Raw genomic sequence first — 20,104 nt, 5'->3', positions numbered from 1 at the left:
CCACAGACAATCGCTCACTAGATGACCTCTCTATCAAGGTACAATCCCTGGTAGGGATGCTGGGGGCACAAAAGGAAAAGGGTATGCACGAACTGTACGCGAACTCTAATGTTGAGAGAATATTAGAGAAGCTTCCGCCCGCCCGACAAGAGCGCTTCAGGCGGCAAAGGGACCACCGTGATCCTAACGGTCCCGAGCCATCCCTCCTAGACCTAGCCGACTTCCTGGCGAGAGAAGTCAGCAGCCTACGATTGGATACGTTCGTGCGGAGCACGCCAAGCTCCAGAGAGGGACCTAGGAGATCAAACGATGGCCGCAGGCTGGTGACCGTCATGCACCAAGCCGAGTCAGTACCGCGCAACAAGAACCACAGTACCCCCTCGATGAAAGAGAAGTGGAAGATTGTATGTCCGTACTGTGAAAAGGAACACTGGCTGTCACACTGTGACACGTTCAAGAAGATGACCGCCGACGAGGTGAGTCAATGGATAAAGTCCAACCGCCGCTGTTACCGATGTGCGCGCAGTCACATGGCAGCCGAGTGCCACTTAAAGAAGAGGTGTAGTCGGTGTGACGGAGCCCACTTGGACGTTTTACATGACAGTAACAGAAGAAAGCCTGCACCCTCAAGCAGCACAAAGGCAAGTGTTATGTACATTGACCCCGCCAGCAGCGGGGGCGCCCGGGTGCTCTTGAAGGTGGTCCGCGTAACACTGAGTTACGAGGACAAGGTCATGGACACCTACGCCGTCCTTGACGACGGGTCAGAGAAGACCCTTCTCCTCGCGTCCGCTGCGGCCCAGCTGGGGCTGCGGGCGAGCGAAGAAACAATGACGATTCGGACTATAAGAAGAGACCTGAAGACGATCAAGGGTGAGAACGTCTCCTTCACTATCGAAGCAAGCGGGCAGCCAGAGAGACGGTATAGGATCACTAACGCTTTCACCAGCCAAGACATAGGCCTGTCGCAGTACACCTACCCCATCGCCAAGCTGATGGATAAATACGTGCACCTGCGTCAACTACCTATACCGCTCATAGACGGTGCCACCCCGACCCTGCTGATAGGATCCGACCATGCACACCTCATCGTCCCGATGGACCGGGTCCACACTGGGCCCAGAGGCTGTCCAGCAGCAGTCGAGACCCGCCTAGGATGGACACTACAAGGCCCCCTCTCCAGGTCTCACAACCGAACAGCAGCCACTCGCTGCCTCCACTCCAGAGTGACAGAAGAAGACACCACCCTCCTACAGCACGTCGAGAGGCTATGGACACTAGAGACAATGCCCTTTAAGAACGAAAAGAAACACATTCGTTCCAAGAAAGACATTTATGCTATAGCCCTCCTCGAGCAGGGGACAAAGAGAGTCAAAGTCAACGGAGAGATACGCAACTCCACTCCTGAGGCGAGAAGGTATGCCTACCTTCCACGCCCCAAAAGAAGCGACGGAGCGGTATCTATCGAACACAGAGCGGCGCCTAGCCAGAGACCCCGCTCAAGCTACTGTGTACCGCGCTGAGATTAACAAGCTAATCACAGCGGGACACATAAAGAGAATTGACATTAAAAAGGCCGATCAGACGACCGAATCATGGTACGTGCCGCACCACAAAGTCCACCACAACGGCAAGGATCGTATTGTGTTTAACTGCAGCTACCAGATCGGATCACAAAATCTGAATAAAGAGCTCTTGCCCGGCCCAACACTCGGCCCCTCTCTACTGGGCGTGTTGCTACGTTTCCGCCAGAACAAGGTGGCCATCAGCGGCGACATCAAAGGGATGTTCCTGCAGGTGCGACTAGTGGAAGAGGACAAGCCCCTGCTGCGGTTCTTATGGAGAGAGAGGATCGGGGATGAGCAACCATCCATCTATCAATGGGAAGTCCTCCCTTTCGGAACCACATGCAGCCCATGCTGTGCTACGTTTGCACTGCAAAAACACGTCGCAGAGGACCCAGCAGCTGATGAAGAGGTCCGACAAAGTGTAGGAAATAGTTTCTAAGTGGACAACTGTCTGCAAAGCGTCTCGACGCCAGAAGAAGCCGAGGCCCTCCTACTCAAGCTCCACGCCTCCCTGATCAAAGGCGGCTTTGATCTCCGGCAGTGGGCCAGCAGCGACCCTCAAGTATTGCGCAGCCTCTCCCCAGAGGACAAGGCAGCAAGCAGCGAGACCTGGATGGCGACCATCCCAGGAGAAGCCCAAGAAATGACATTAGGACTAGTCTGGTGCTTCAAAACAGACTCGCTCCATTATAAACACACACTCCTGACCAAGGAGCAGGGAAGGTCGACTTCACTACCGACCACAAGACGGAGTGTATACAGAACACTCGCCAGACAATATGACCCGTTGGGATGTATTCTACCTTACACCACCAGGGCAAAGATGATTGTGCGAGCGCTATGGGACAAGGACCAGGGCTGGGACGATCCCATACCCGAACACCTTGCCTCTACATGGAGAGAGTGGGAGACAGAACTCAGCTCGCTCCCAGGTGTCAACATACGCCGCAGCTACTTCCCACCCACAGTGAGGCCGGAGACGTGTCAGATAGACCTGCACGTCTTCAGCGACGCCTCCGAAGTAGCCTACGGTTCGGTGGCCTACTTGCGGGCCCGAGAGGAGGGAGGAGAAATACATACTGCCTTCATCCTGGCTCGATCAAGAATAGCCCCCCGCAAGCAACAATCTATCCCGCGTCTAGAGCTCTGCGCAGCCCTAGCAGGAGCGCAACTCGCCACGTTAATCCAACGTGAACTCACCATCCCGGTGCAAAGAACAATCCTGTGGTCAGACTCCATGACCGTACTCACATGGATCCAGTCCGATTCGTGTAGATACAAGGTCTTCGTGGGAGTCAGAATCACAGAGATCCAAGAGTTAACAGAAGCTGCATGCTGGAGGTATGTGGACACAAAACAGAACCCAGCTGACGTCATCACACAGGGAATGTCCCTGGATGACCTCACCCGTCACAATCTCTATAGTGACGGTCCCGAGTTCCTCAAGCTCCCGGAAGAAGAGTGGCCTACACCCACCCCACGGGAGGCGAGTGAAGAGGAGGCAGAGAAGAAGAAATCTATGTTCTGTGGGTTGACACACACACTCGTCCCCACAGATCCCAACATAGACGACTGCCCCACCCTTGAGAGTGCGCAGTTAAAGACATTCCTGTGGCACCACCCAGAGGTTCCGTCCACTACTGACATTACTGCAGCTAACTACGAAGAAGCAGAACTCCTTCTGCTACAGCGAGCCCAACGAGACTCGTTCCCCGACGAGCTAGACTGTCTGCAGGGATCAAAGCCAGTCCCGTCAGACAGCAGACTGCTCCACTTGGCCCCTGAGAGCGACGCCCATAATCTCATCAGAGTGGGTGGTCGTCTGAGGAGAGCCCCAGACTTAACGGATGACGTCAAGTACCCGATAGTCTTAAACAGCCGACACAAGGTCACAGAGCTCATCATAAAGAAATACGACGAGGACGTGCACCACGCCGGGGCAGAGAGAGTCTTCGCGGAGATCAGACGTCGCTATTGGATACTGCAAGGAAGAGAAGCAGTACGACGCTTCCAGCGGACTTGTCTAGACTGTAGCAAATGGCGAGCACAGCCCAGTATACCCAGGATGGCTGACCTACCCCCCTGTCGCCTCCGACTCGGCGACAAGCCCTTTCACTCCACCGGTATGGACTGTTTCGGCCCGCTGTATGTAAAGAAAGGAAGAGGGACGGAGAAGCGGTGGGGTATTGTATTCAAATGCATGACCACCCGAGCGATACACATAGAACTCCTTCCAACCATGAGTACGGACTCATTCCTTATGGCCTTCCGGAGATTCACATTGCGGAAAGGAAAACCGTCTATATTATTGTCTGATCACGGGACAAACTTCAAAGGCGGAGAAAGAGAGCTGAGAGAGAGCTTCCAAGCTATGGGCCCAGAACTTAAGACCCACCTCGCTCCCTCTCAGATTGATTTCCAGTTTAACCCCCCGAATGCACCTCACTTCGGTGGAACTTGGGAACGAGAAGTACGTTCAATAAAGACAGCCCTGTACGCCGTGCTTGGGGCCCAGACCGTGGCGGAAGAAGTCCTCACGACAGTCCTCACGGAGATCGAGGGAGTATTGAACTCAAAGCCCCTCGGTTACGTCTCAAGTGATGTAGCAGATGTCGACCCAGTCACCCCCAACACTCTCTTGATGGGGCGGCTGGACCCCGCACTACCACAGACAGTGTACAGACCTGAAGAAGCGAACGGCCGAAGAATGTGGAGGTACAGTCAAGTATTGGCTGACAAGTTTTGGAACAGTTTCCTCCTCCACTATCTACCGTCTCTACAGACCCGCCAGAAATGGGTGAAAGAAAGAGACAATTTGATGGAAGGTACAGTCGTCATGATTATCGACCAGTCACTACCCCGAGCTATGTGGCCGGCCGGCCGCGTAAGCAAAGTGATCACTGGTGCCGACGGAAAGGTCAGAGCGGCAGAAGTGCTCGTCCAAGGGCGGACATACACCCGACCCGTGGCGAGGCTGATAGAGTTGCCAAGGCTCCCCGACTCTCTTGATGACGACCATGACCCCCTGACTTTGTGAACTGCCCTACCCTCACAACGGACATTGAGTAGTGGACAGTGCGGTTAATCTGTCTCTGCTTATCTAATTAGGTGCGGACTAATTAGGAGGCGGCTGTTACGAAGGATCAGATTAAACCGAATATATATATTTATTACTTGAGATATATTGTATAGTATTTGTATATCGTCTGATATCCCTTGTGTGTTCTTTGTACATATACACGGAATATCCCTTTACCTAGTACAGACCATAATATTTCGTTCTCCTATTGGACAGCGATCCCCTAGGCGCCACTGCCATACCCCCAATGTCTAGTTCAAAGTCACCGCCAAAGACATGCCTGGACATGACCGGCTCTGCGCAAGAATACGAGACAGAAATAAGGCTGGTACTAGATTGTTCACCTAACGTATAAATACAGCGCAGGTGAATACAGCAGTATGTTAACCAATAAGTTGAAGCCTCACACCATGATACAACGTGCTGTGAAGTGGGCCCGTTTTGCCCCAAAATAGAGCCTTGAGACCGCGTGCGAATTGATAGCTGAAGTGTCAGAGTTTAACGCTGTATCGTCGAGTTCGACCTATTCTATTATTAAGTAATAGTCTATTATGTATAGTGTATCGTGCGGCTACCGTTCTACAGTGACCAGCATTACCAACGCTTCCTCGTACCGAGCTAGTGTGCTTATCCAGGCTGGGCGGCTTAACCTGGTGCCGTCATCCGAGGAGCCCTAGACGAGAACCGTGTGGATATGTACACTGGATAACCTACACCGGCGACTACAGAGCCCTTTTCGGCTGGATTATATTTGCTTTGGTCCTGTAGCTGATGGAGCGGAGAATCGTCTACACCCACAATTGTGTGGGATTTACCCTGTGAGGAGCAACGTCGAGCCCGCCTCTAGGACGCCTGAGGCTGGCTAGCTTTCTTCCATGCGGCACTGCATACCGGAGAATAGCTGTTGTTCGTCTGCGGATCAAGAGATTATTGCACTGTCTCCTGTACCTGGAGTCTCCTTATTCCTCGTTGACCCAGACTTTCGCTACCGACAAATCCTCTCCCCTGCTGGCCTACAACCGGAGGGACCCTATTAGTATCTCCAGCTGCCCTACTAGTGTACCATATATATAATTCTTATGATAAAGGTGGTATTAATTATCTCCTGTGTAATATGCTCATGGACTTACGCTCTTGACCTATTCATGCACATTCTTTGCCTTACAAGCGCAATTCTCAATCTTGATAAGTAAAGTAATGTAAAATAATCTTCGTGCTGCTAATAAATATTCTTCTAAACGAGTATTTGTGTGAAACCGTGTTATTGTGGATGTGTTCATCTCATATACCTGTGTACTGTATGGCCAGTAGTAATATACATAAGTCAGTAGTGGTTTAATGATACCATACTTATTCAATACAGTCAGGGAATTGTACCCCTCAGTTACAGTATCAATCAACCCAAAAAAAACGTATGAGACATAGTTGAGCATGGGAATGGCCATCATACAATTCGATCATAATGTTCTAAGCCCTTATGCACTCTAAACTTTCAAAAATGTAATGGGTGCCTAACCAAAATACTGAGCTGCATCTCAAATCGTCAGGTTCCCAGCTTTCATATGATGTATGCTTCTTTCATATGATGTATACTTCATTCATATGGTGTATACTTATTTCATATGATGTATACTTCTTTCATATGATGTATACTTCTTTCATATGGTGTATACTTCTTTCATATGATGTATACTTCTTTCATAATGATGTATACTGTTTCATATGATGTATACTTCTTTCATATGGTGTATACTTATTTCATATGGTGTATACTTATTTCATATGATGTATACTTATTTCATAATGATGTATACTTCTTTCATATGATGTATACTTATTTCATATGATGTATACTTCTTTCATATGGTGTATACTTCTTTCATATGGTGTATACTTCTTTCATATGGTGTACACTTCTTTCATATGGTGTATACTTCTTTCATATGATGTATACTTATTTCATATGGTGTATACTTCTTTCATATGATGTATACTTATTTCATATGGTGTATACTTCTTCTATGTGGAATCTACTGTTGACCTTTAATTTGCCCCTAAAGAGAGATGCATTCTGATTATGTATTTTTTATATGCGTTAATGCATTAATGCAACACTAACCCTAATGCAAGTAAATCATACAATTAAAAGAACGATTGTTTGGCAACCCTAATACATAATACACACAGTATATATGTATATTTATTTATATGTATGATTGTTTTGGTTAATTTAGAATGTAAGTGTTGGAACACATCACTATTAAATCACCTTGAGACCAAAAGGGTATTACTGTTACATATTACATACTATTACTGATCTGAATAGCTCAACGGCTGCCAAAGAACACACACATACATACATACATACATGCACGCACACGCACACACACACACACACACACACACACACACACACACACACACACACACACACACACACACACACACACACACACATTGTCACTTTTCCTGTTTGCTGTTTGTGTCTGCCGTGAGGAACAGGACAGAGGTATCAGAAAGACGAGGAGGAGGAGGCAGAGTGGAGAGAGAGAGAGTGAGCGGTATTAGACAGAAACGGAGAGAGACAGATGAAGAGAGAACAAGAGAGAGGAAGAGTAGAAAGAGAGAGAAAGAGAGAAACAGTGAGCAAGAGACAGGAAGAGGAAGTAAGAGAGACAGACAGAAACACACACAAGCTGAGAGAGAACAGAAACAGAGAGAGAGAGAGAGAGGGGAGCAGAGGGCAAGGAATGAAAGCAACTTGCTTGAAAACGACCTCTGAACTTCATTCATTTTGCTCTTTTTATCATACTTTTTTTTAATTTAATTTGTTTTATCTTTGACTGTGGAGCATTAATTAAGAAGCTCTATAAATACATGTAACTTGACTTCTATCGCTCCAATGCTCTCTATCTTTGACTGTGAAGCATTAATTAAGATGCTCTATAAATACATGTAACTTGACTTCTATTGCTATCACAGCGTCAATGTCTGACCAGTCAATGATAACAAATGACAAATTCCAAAGGGGCTAGAAAATGCCTGAAAGGGGGAAACTGCTAAAAATGATTTAATAATTAATTTGAATTAAATTAACGTAATTAATTTGAACACTGTGCATTTTATTACTCCAATGACTTGGCCAGGAGCCAAGAGAAGAGAAATAATATGAAAGTGGTCATGGAAACCACATTAGACAAGGTAATGGCTTGTCTAAATGCCTCTTTTCAAATGGATAGAATTACAACTTTGATGAAATTTAGCTTACTAGACTTCAGGTCAAGGGAGACATTAGGCTTACTAGGTTCATTCATTCATTCATTCATTCATTCATTCATTCATTCATTCATTCATTCATTCATTCATTCATTCATTCATTCATTCATTCAGGTTTCAGGCCAAGGGAGGTATTAGGATTACTGGCTTCAGACCAAGGAAGACATTAGGCTTACTAGGTTTCAGGCCAAGGGAAGTATTAGGATTACTAGGCTTCAGACCAAGGGAGACATTAGGCTTACTAGGTTTCAGGCCAAGGGAGATTCAGATTCAAATTCAGATTATATTGTCACATCATTCATACACTGTTACATGTAGAGGAGAAAAAATTATTTTGTTCTCCTCTGCCTTGCAGCAGCATCATCAATAAAGTAGAAAAAAAGCAATACAAATTGCTTAAAAATAAGCAACGATAGCATGAATTTACAACACAATAATCACTGTGTAATAATGACAGTGTGGGTGTAGTAGTAGGTCAATGCTAAAATATATCTAGACTTTAACATAACAATCACTGCATGGGTGTTGTGTTTGCAAATCAGCAGTAGAGACAGTGATACAAAAAATAGCACTAGATTCCAATACCACAGGCAGGGTAGCAAGCCGTACTATTTGTTTGTTTTATATGAGTCTGACTGCCTGGGGGGGGGAAACGGTCCCTGAGTCTGCTGATCCGGGCATTGAGGCTGCGGTACCGTTTTGCAGATGGCATCAGCTGAAACAGTTTGCTTGATTGATTGATTGATTGAAGGTCTGAACTAGAATCAAAAGCCCATTTGGGTGTAAGAGCTCACATGAATATGTTATGGCCTCACAAAGCCAGAGCCCCATTCATTGTCTATGGAGCAGGCCCAGATTTTACATCCCAGTGTCATCACCCATTGGAGGGTTCTCTCTGTGATTTCTAGCTTTAGGAGAGAGTGGTGTATGTTCACAAATACTGACTGAACATACAGTATGTGAATTCTTAAAGAATTGTGGTATTCCCCTTTAAGGCAAGGGCTACTCTGCTACATTATCTGGCTCCACAAATCATGTGAATCACATGTTAAGTATTTAAAAAGAAATGCCTGTGATGTATAAAAGGTGCCTTTTTTTCTGTGAGGGTCATAGTGATAATGCATAAGAGACAGGGGGGTATAGAGGGTTGTAGTAATAATGCAGAAGAGAGACAGGGTGTATATAGGGTCATAGTAGTAATAATGCAGAAGAGAGACAGGGGGTATAGAGGGTCGTAGTAATAATGCAGAAGAGAGACAGGGGGGTATAGAGTGTCATAGTAATAATGCAGAAGAGAGACAGGGGGTATAGAGGGTCGTAGTAATAATGCAGAAGAGAGACAGGGGGGTATAGAGTGTCATAGTAATAATGCAGAAGAGAGACAGGGGGGTATAGAGGTTTGTACTGATAGTGTACTGATCCATAGTGAAGTTTGCGGACGACATGGTGGTGGTGGGGCTGATCTCTAACAATTACGAGAAGGCCTATCGGGAGGAGGTTGATGCCGGGATAACGCTGGTGCCGGGATAACAGCCTACTCCTGAACATTGGTAAAACCAAAGAGCTGATAGTGGATTTTAGGAGAATACAGCAAGATGTGTGTGGATAAACAGGGCTATCGTGGACAGGGTGAGCAGTTTCAAGTACCTGGGAGTCCACATCACAGAGGACCTGACATGGTCAACACACATAGATTCTGTGGTGAAAAAGGCGAAACAGCGCCTCTATCACCTGAGACAGCTAAGGAAGTTCAGAGTATCGGGGATTCAGGGAAGATACTCCACTCCTTCTATTCCGGGGCTGTGTAGAGAGCATTCTGACTGGAAACATCACTGCCTGGTTTTGAAACAGCACGGCACAGGACAGGAGGGCACTCCAGAGAGTGGTGCGCTCAGCAGAGCGTACTATGGGTATTGCACTACCACCCCTGCAGGACTTATATAACCAGGAGGTGCAAATCCAGAGCCTGCAGAATAATGAAAGACCCCCACCACCCCAACAACAGCATGTTCAAGCTGCTGCGGTCAGGCAAGCGCCTACGGTCACACACTGCGAGAACAGAGAGACTCCGGCTCAGCTTCTTCCCCCAGGCAATCAGAACACTCTCCACTTACAAGTACACATGAGCACACACAGACACACACACAACACTCATGCGGCTAAAACAATCACTTTAAACAAAATGTCACTTTAGAAAATGGAAAGTAATTTAACACATTGAGTGCCACGCCCCTTCCGGGAAGTGCATCTGGCCTTGCCGTCCATTAACCCCATGTAAACGCTCACCTTGTTTGTAGAGCTAAACCTTTATTTTATATTATAGCTATGGTTCTAATAACACCGTCGATTGTCAGTGAGTTGCTTCCAGTCAACGTGCAAGAAACAGATAATTTTTTCATCCGTACATTGCCGTTTTATACCGTTTTGAATATGAATATAGTTTGGGTGCTTCTGAGTAATTCCAGGAAAAATATGCGAAAATAGCGTTTTAGTGGAATCCACTTATCACGTTGTAATTTTTCGGCTGATTATCGAATCTTCCTGAAATCAACGCTAGATTATCATTATTACATTGTCTCCTCGTGCATATGTCTCCTCGTGCATACATGAAATGGGCCCTGGAGCGTGGCGCTCCCCCCCTGCCCCTCCTGCACCCAACGGTAAACAGCCACACATGGCACACACAGACAGCTTCAATCGCGGTAGAAAAAAATATCAGATCAACGCAAGATTGGATATATAGAGTCCTTACCTGGTCTCTGATGTAATGCAAAAAAAAATAATCCAATTATCTGATCACCATTCCAGTTATCCACAGTGATCCTGTCTCCGACATTATTGGGCATTGCACATGAACGGGTGAGCGGGGTCAGTTGTCCAAGCCATCCCTACAAGCGCATGTTTTGCCGGAGTGTTTAGGACCCTCCCCCACCGCAGCTCGGTAGAAACAAGAAACTACAATGTTTCTAATGGAGTGCAATAGCGGCCGAAGGTGTTAGAGGGTGGTATAAGACCGTCTGCCAGCTCAGACACATACAGAACAGTATGCACAAGGTGCCCCGTTTTTTGCAGCTGTCGATCAGCGTTGGAATTTTTCAGAACGACACTTCCCAAAAGGCTCTATGGGGTTTCAAGCGTCATACTTCTGTATGAATTATTTTAATATCTCTTATTATTCAGGATAATAAACACTTATTATTGACATAATTTGAACCGCAGTTAGTTTCTCTTCCCTATTTTTAGCATGCAGCAACAATTAGATTTGAAATAGTTTAAAAACGGTTGCACCCTGATAAAAATGAAAAAGTACTGTAGATTTCATTATCTGTTCTTATGCACACCTGGTGATACTAAATCCAAATTGAACTAGGCCATTTGAAAGATAATATATGTATATATATAAATGTGTGAATTGGCTATAATAAGGTAATTTATAAGCCTGCTATTCTATATTCTATAATAATATTTCAAATTGCATTGGTCCGGATGGGAGAATTTAGTACTGTATCTACAGAACCTAATCATCTTCCCTTTATTCATTTCCTTAGATTTTTTGTGCACATGATCTCAAGAAGGTACTGAACGAGATCAGTGGCAGTTCTTCATGTCTGGTCATTATTAGCATGGTGTTATTCACTGTCAAAGATGCAAAGAAAAATCATAATTCATATTATTCTCCTTTGTTTCATCACAATTTAAGCAAGCCTAGTAATAGACACAATATTTCTGACACTGGGAATACATTCAGTGAGGTCCATAGATGTCCCTAGATACCAAGAATATGCAAATAGACCTTGTAGAAGTGGTTACTTATGTATTTTAGGCGGATTTCAGAAAATAGGGCTCCGGGCTTAAGAGGTTAGAGTTAAAATTTTATATTGTATAGTAGTGTACATAGGAACCAGTTTCTCAGGAACTTAGCATGTCTTTTTTTATCATGCATATCTTGTGTCTTACCTATTTAATTTAATTTAATAATCAATGCGGGCATGACCACCCGTATTTCACTGTATGCCCTGGTATGTATGTGACAAATAAACCTCTTGATTCTTCATAATGCAGAAGAGAGACAGGGGGGTATAGATGCGTGTGTTATTTTTGGCGTTTTGGGGCGGCGGGCCACAGCTCTCTCCGCCAGCATGTGGGACAGGTGCGAGCGGTGGGGAGCGCCAGCGACTAATGACTGTCATTACTCACCCCTCTCCGACGCCGGGGCCAGATCAATGAAGCTCCGACACGTCTCACCTGAGAGAGAGAGAGAGAGAGAGAGAGAGAGAGAGAGAGAGAGAGAGAGAGAGAGAGAGAGAGAGAGAGAGAGAGAGAGAGAGAGAGAGAGAGATTGGGGGGGCGTATGAATCAATTAATGTAAAGCAGAAAGAAATGCAAGGACAAGAGAGGGAGAGGAGAGGTTGAGAGAGAAGGAGGGAGCAAACAGGAGGGAGGGGACAGAGGGATGAGTAGAGAGACGGGAGGGGGGAGAGGGGGAGAGAAGAGAGAGAGGTTGGTTGAGAGAGGAGAGAGAAAGAGGAGGGAAGAGGATAGGGGAACAGAAGGGAAAGATAAATAGCGGGAGAGTGGGGAGGAGAAGAAAGAGATACAAGGAGAAAGAAAGAGAGAGAGAAAGTAGGGGTTGTTAAAGAAAACAGGTGCAATGAGGCAGAAAGGAAGCATGGTAAATGAGAAGGGTGAGGCAGGGATGGGAGAGAGAGAGAGAGAGAGAGAGAGAGAGAGAGAGAGAGAGAGAGAGAGAGAGAGAGAGAGAGAGAGAGAGAGAGAGAGAGAGAGAGAGAGAGAGAGAGAGAGAGAGAGAGAGAGAGACATTGTTCATATATTTTGTGTGTACCTGGAGGGTTGAATAGTCTATCCACAAGGGGGCAGGTCAGGGCTGAATCCTCCCTGGCCAATTTATATAGAAGAAGAATATCTTCCTTGTGAACTACTGTATCCACTATCCGGATTTGCAACGTAAACATAAAACTCAAGGAGATTATGTTGATTTCTATACGCCTAATATAGGCTATAGGTTTCCCTTATGATTTATATACTCCTAATATAGATTGCCATCATTTCTCTGCTCCTAATATATAGGTTACCTTCATGATTTATTAATATACTCCTAATATATAGGTTATGTTTTTTGTGATGTTTCTTCTTGACTTGTACAAGAAGACTTGTACAGCCCATGGGGGCTATTCCATGTGATCTCAGGCTATACATAAATACAAATACATTTGATTTGATTGTGTGTGTTTTGTAACCTCATATGCCATACACTATGCACCATTTAAAATGAGGGTCTCCCTCATTGACTTATAAAGTACAAATGAATGTTCTGAATGTTAATAGTCTCAAACCATGTTTTTGAGGAAATGTAGTTACATGGGTAAATACACTGGAATAGGGCTATTGCAAAGTGTTACACCAGCTATATGCATATTCTGAATGTATCAATAAGTGTAAAAGAGGTCATCAATGCCATGACACTGGAACATTTTATGACAAAATGGCATGTTCAATACAATGGAAGAAAGAGGTGCTGGGAAATTTAAACGAGATGTAGACTAGTTTCTTCAGAAAAAAATAAACTGCATAGAAAGGCAAAAAATATCCACTCAAAGAATAAAGCCAGAAACAAATGGGTTTGCCTTTCTGACCCAGAATTCCTATTTTAATCCTTTACCTCCAAATGTTTATTGATATGGTATGGTATGGTATGGTATGGTATGGTATGGTATGGTTTTATTCTTAATCCCAGAGGGGAGACATGGTTTACCACCAGAGCGAATACAAATACACAAACAAGAACAATTACATATAGTACAAGTTATCTCCTGTTCTGCATTACAACCCTGATCACTGTGGCCATTAGGACTTCAAAGGCATCTCGCTGGCTTAGCACAGCTGGACACCATCAACTTCATTAAATAATTAATTAGAAAAAAGTTCAGATAACATGATGTCAAAGTCTCCTACTTTGTGTGAGAGAGAGAGAGAGAGAGAGAGAGAGAGAGAGAGAGAGAGAGAGAGAGAGAGAGAGAGAGAGAGAGAGAGAGAGAGAGAGAGAGAGAGAGAGAGAGAGAGAGAGAGAGAGAGAGAGAGAGAGAGAGAGAGAGAGAGAGAGAGAGAGAGAGAGAGAGACTCAATAACTAGCCCCGGAAAGGATTGAGCTCCAAATAAAAGGAGCCCTGAATCAATGCTGAGGCCAAAGAAGAACCAAGCTCAGCTTGTTTACAGGGGGGTGGAGAGGGAATATGTGTGTGTGTGTGTGTGTGTGTGTGTGTGTGTGTGTGTGTGTGTGTGTGTGTGTGTGTGTGTGTGTGTGTGTGTGTGTGTGTGTGTGTGTGTGTGTGTGTGTGTGTGTGTGTGTGTGTGTGTGTGTGCCCTCCAGTGGTCAGGGCTGGAGGTGAAGCAAGCCAAGTGCGCCGTACTCCATGAGCGCCGCAGTGGAGGCAACCGCTGGTATAAGGCCAAGAACAACAAGCCCCCCTCCTTTCTTGTAATGGGCCAACCCATCAAGGTGTATTCCAGTAATGAGACCTACCCATACCTTGGCCACAGGTTTAACATCGCCGGAGAGTGGGGGGAGCAGGTCGAGGAGCTCACTACAGAGTTTCTCCATCGTCTACACCTGATTGACCTGTCCCCCCTCCCCGTCATCATGAAGTTCCAGGCTGTGAGAGAGGTGGCTCTGGCTAAAATCCAACACCTTTTTGCCAATGTACACATCCCTCTCAAGGCACTGAGAGAAATGACAAACAAAACTGTTCAGCTGGTCAGAAAGTGGGTAGGCCTCAACACACACTCCACACGGGGCATGATCTTTCTCCCATGTGGAGAGGGAGGGCTGGGAGTCCCCAATGTCAGTGGACCTACATAGCCACCAGGCTAGCCCACCTGCTCCACATGCTTAACAATGATGATGTCACCGTCAGAGAAATGGCCATGGCCTCTCTCCTGCTGGATCTACGCAGAAAGAAGATCCCCCTGGCCACCGCAGACCAGAATAACTTCCTCGGCTTCAGGAAGAAAGACTGGGAAACTGGACTCTCAGGCCAAGGGCTTCGGGGTCTGGTCTGACTGGCCAGATCTCAATGACCTCTGCAACCAGACTGGAGTTCAGCTGAAATGGACAAGACCCAACACACAGACTGAAGTCCCTGTCTCTGATGAACTTATCACAGACCCCTGTGTGGTTGTGAAGGCCAACATCACAACACCGCAGGAAGAGACTGTCGAACTGCACAGAGACTCTGCAAGGAGGGTTCTGCTTAGCATGAAGCAGTCTGAGATCAGGCAGCACTGGTGTGGACTCAGACTACAGGGAAAGCTAGCTTTTTTGGAGTTTGCTGACCACTCTGTCTCACACTCAGTGTTTAAGAATGCCGCTGTTGGTGAGGATGTTTTAAATTTACCATCAAAGCAAGACTGCAGGTATTACCCACTCAATACAATCTGTCCACTTGGTATCCTCAAACTCACAGTCCATTCTGTTTAAACCATCAGGATTCACAACACCTAGAATCCATTGCACACATAACAAACGGATGTAATGCATACAAACACCTGTACATCGCTGTCTCAGCTATTGTTGGCAGCTTAGCCATGTGGAGAAGGAGGTGCTATGTGTACCCTTAAGTGTTCAGTGCTGCTTGGCCCCAATACATTTGATTCCCTGTTTATGTAATATAATTTGTGGAACCAAATAAAGTATTAAAATGTGTGTGTGTGTGTGTGTGTGTGTGTGTGTGTGTGTGTGTGTGTGTGTGTGTGTGTGTGTGTGTGTGTGTGTCAGCGTTTCCGGTTACCGGTATTTGACCGGCAAAATCTGTTGAAGTCCGACATATTTAATCTCTCTGGTCTTAATGTCCGGTGAAAATAATTCCCTCCAAGCACAATTTGATTATTTGAATTGTATTAAAATAGGCTAAAATTAAATAGCCTATGCGATGAACGAAACAATCATTACATTTGTTTCATCGTTGCTTCACCAAGCAATTTGGAATATGTGTGTGTGTGTGTGTGTGTGTGTGTGTGTGTGTGTGTGTGTGTGTGTGTGTGTGTGTGTGTGTGTGTGTGTGTGTGTGTGTGTGTGGGAGAGACAGACAGCATAGAGAAAGAGAATAGAGAAGTGAAGAGGGAGATGGAGGTAGACTAGAAAGAAAGAAAGAAAGAAAGAAAGAAAGAAAGAAAGAAAGAAAGAAAGAAAGAAAGAAAGAAAGAAAGAAAGAAAGAAAGAAAGAAAGAAAGAAAGAAAGAAAGAAAGAAAGAAAGAAAGAAAGAAAGAAAGAAAAAAAAGAAAGAAAGAAAGAAAGAGGTGTGGAGAGAGAGAGGGAGGGAGAGAGAGCTCTTTTAGTTAATTTTGCCTATAGGGTTTGATTGATTGATTGAAAATTGTATTAACAGAGAAAGACTTTCGTCTTGTTTACATCAGGGTCCCCCATTTTGAAGGTGGGTAGGGATCAGGCCACGTGAGCGGATCGGCGCGGGCGAGAAATCCGATCTTCGCTCTTTAAAGCATGGTCCGCTCCGCTAATCGCTCGTGTTGACCCTGCCCCCAAGTCGATCTCCGCTCGCTCACCGCTCACCTTGAATCGAGCGCTCCCCGCGCCACATCGCTCGGCAGATTTTAAATTTTTTTTGAAGCATGGTGTAAATTAGCTCAAACTACAACAGTCTACACCCCCTGGGCCCCTTAACAATTGTTTGTATTGAACCGCATTGTAATTGTACCCATTCTGCAATGTTAAATAACGTTGTTTATCCATTCACTAGCTCTATTAAGCGATGATAGCTAGCTTAGCCACACTGCTATGGTCGCTGCCATTAATGTTAGCATGTAAGCTAACGACAACAACAATGGCGTAAAAAAATAACTTTTTCTAACAGGATGTGAGTGACAAAGCCTGAACAGGATATCACATGTTCACCCTTCTCATTGGTTGAAAATGGCCTTCATGTTTGTACATCGCCATCTGTTGCTTTGGCATTGTACTACATGTATATTACATCAGTGTTAAACCACTGTGAGCGGCCTGGAGTGGATTGGAGCGGAGGAGAACTCTCGCTCCGGACGTCACGCTGACCCATTTTAAAACCCACTCCTCGCTCACGTCAAAACCGCCCGCTCCGCTCCCCGCGCCGCTCATGCGCCGCGCCGCTCACATGGCCTGGTAGGGATTCACATAATTTTATGGCTGTGGGTAGGGCGTGTAGTGAAGTGACTTAGCGGTACTGCAAGTTAAACTCACTCCCCCTTAACACTTGAGTGCCACGCCCGAGAATATTCGGGTTTACGCCTCGACCGCTGAGTGCCACGCCCGAGAATATTCGGGTGTTTTTAATTTAAAATTTGTATTAGCGATCTGAAATCATATTGCATCACGCGAGCCTACCGTTGGAGATCCAGGGACCGCCGGCGATCAGATGTGAAAAAAGCGCCCCCTATCGTCTCCCAGATGGTAAATCACCCTTTTGGAATGGACTCAATGAAAGTGAATGGGAGAACGGATTTCTGACTCCACATTTTACTTCTCACTGATGCAGCCGGGGTTACCAGAGTTCATTCTGGAGCCTCTGAGCCGCGGGGAATCATGTGTTCTACTGTATACACGTTGGATCAATACACTTATCGATTTTTTCAAATGGTGATCAGGAATTGGAATATACCATTTGGATACCATCTGATGTCAGGTAAGGAATCTATGTTATCAGTGTTAGGATAATCAGACTTGTTTTCATGGAGATATAAGCGTTTCCACTATATGTGATATAGCTGTTTTGACTGTAAAAGCCATGAGGAAATAATAGCAGCGATTATCAGCGCACGGCACGAGCGTGCGTGCGCACACATATACTATCGATCATCTAGCGTTTATTTGAAAACGATTCATAAATAGACGACAAATGATAACGTTCTGGAATATTCCAGTAAAAGGCGATTATCATAGAATGGGTTGTTTTCCCCCGGAAAACGGGTGATTTTCAAAATGCTATCAAGTGGAAATGAAGTTCAAGTTCAAGTTCAAGTTCTTTAATAGTTGTCATACAGAAGTACAGAATACTTTCATACAAAATGCTTCTTACTGTTACGCTCCAGATAGTATCAAATAACATAATAACATAATATAGCATGAATTTAGAAGAAGAATGAGGTCACAGTTGTTCGGTATAGACATATGTACAATGTTCTGAGTTACCATATAATATACAATACACAATACTATGCAGTGTACTAATGTACAGTACTATCTAGTGCAAAGCAGAAGTGGGATGAGGTACAATTTTAGGTACAATTTACAGTAAGGTGTACGAGTTGTAGTGCAATCCTTCATCCATAAATATAAAGTGTGGGGAGTGGGTGCTACAGTGTGTTTGTTTAAAGTGGGTGTGTGCTATAAAGTGTGTGTAGTGGGTGCTACAGTGTGTTTGTTTAAAGTGAGTGTGTGCGTGTGGATGTGTGTGCTATGTGTGTTTGGTGGTTGTTGTTGTGTAGTGTTCATTCATTGTTCGTTTAGCAGCCTGATGGCCTGGGGATAGAAGCTACTTCTGAGTCTTTCTGTGCTCGCCTTGAGACTCCTGTGTCGCTTGCCTGACGGCAGCAGTTCAAAGAGGCAGTTGTTCGGGTGGCTCGAGTCCTTAATAATTCTCTTAGCCTTCCCCTTGCAACGCTTGTTGTAAATGTTCTGGAGAGTGGGGAGCCCCCCTCCAATTGTGCGTTCGGCTGAACGTGTCACTCTTTGTAGTCTGCTTTGGTCTTTTGCAGTGCTATTCCCAAACCAGGAGGTGATGTTGCCGGTCAAGATGCTCTCTATTGTACATGAGTAGAAGTTCTTAAGGATCTTCTGGCTGACTTGGAACTTCCTTAGGCGCCTGAGGAAGTAGAGGCGTTGTCGTGCCTTCTTCACCACACTGTTAATGTGTATGGTCCATTTCAAGTCCTCGGATATGTGGGCTCCGAGGTACTTGAAGCTGTTGACTCTCTCAACCGGTGCCCCGTCGATGCTGAGGGGGCTGTAGTCCTTGACCCCCGACCTCCTGAAGTCCACAATCATCTCTTTTGTTTTGCTGACGTTCAGGGAGAGGCTGTTTTCCTGGCACCATCCCGCCAGGACCTTGACCTCTTCCAGGTAGGCCCTCTCGTCGTTGGCAGAGATCAGGCCCACCACCACTGTGTCGTCAGCAAATTTGACGATTGTATTGCTACTCCGCTGAGCCACACAGTCGTGTGTGTACAGGGAGTAGATAAAAATACAATCTGCCTTGCCAATGTTGACTGGAAAATGATTCTTTGATAAGCGATGGGCAGATTAGACACATAGCCATAATTTAAAACATAGATTAGGCGATATTAACGTTAACATTGGCCGTGGACTGTGGCATCAAGGGGGTAAAAAGGAAAACCCGGCGTGGCACTCAAAGTGTTAAAGGGCTTACAGACACGTTACCAAGAAGTGAATTCACCTCTTGGTATCGTGGTCTGCAATGTCGCCCGCGGTGCGGGAGACCGGGGTTCGAGACTCACTCGGGGCAATCCCTTAACAGGGGTAGAACTGAAACACAACGCAGAGATGGCAATACGAGACCGGCTACAGTGGCATAATTGCGAAACGTGTTTAGTCACTTGTTTGAGCCGAATCTGGGTTGAACATGATTTGTGGAACTCCCTCTGGTGTTGTGGTATTCACTGACCTTTGGGAAGTATTTCGACATGTACATAGTGGTGTAGTGTATCTTGTAGACCAGGCCCATTGCAAGTTGCTGTACTCTGTTGTCTACTCTAAGCCATCCTAGGTTGTCAAAATGGGCAGGGGTGAGGTGGGTTTTAGGAGTAAGGTCAAGCAGTAGTCTGACCAGTTTGTTTTGTGATGTTTGTAATCTTGTTTTTAGTGCCTTTGAGGTGCTTTGGTACCATGAGGTGCAAGCATAGTCATAGTACCCTTGAATGAGTACTCCTGTTAGAGTCTTCAGGGTATTCTTTTTTTTTATCCACTTTTTCTCCTCCTTTTCAATTTTTTCTCCCATCCCAATTCCACTGTGCCAATTCTCCCCTCCTTGAACGTTGCTCGCATATGGCCCCCACTGGCCGGTTATAGGGAGAATAGAAGCCTTGCATCACGTGTCCCCTCCGATACACAAGGAGGCAGCCTGTCACATCTTTTCACCTGCCAGCGCTCTCATTGGC

General features: G+C 45.6%; 1 protein-coding gene across 1 annotated transcript in view; it reads right to left on the bottom strand.

The window, feature by feature from the left end:
* Positions 1–20,104, bottom strand: part of gsg1l (gsg1-like) — a gene marked incomplete at its 3' end in the record, with an annotated part of 314,655 nt that overhangs the window by 134,098 nt on the left and 160,453 nt on the right. Inside the window, exon 2 of the mRNA XM_084329478.1 lies at positions 12,121–12,168. Coding sequence (XP_084185604.1) covers positions 12,121–12,168 — 48 coding nt within the window. The remainder of the gene's footprint in view (positions 1–12,120; positions 12,169–20,104) is intronic.

The sequence above is a fragment of the Notolepis coatsorum genome, assembly GCF_963971535.1.
Source record: "Notolepis coatsorum genome assembly, chromosome: 14".
NCBI lineage: Eukaryota > Metazoa > Chordata > Actinopteri > Aulopiformes > Paralepididae > Notolepis > Notolepis coatsorum.
This window is presented reverse-complemented; position numbering and strand designations above follow the sequence as displayed.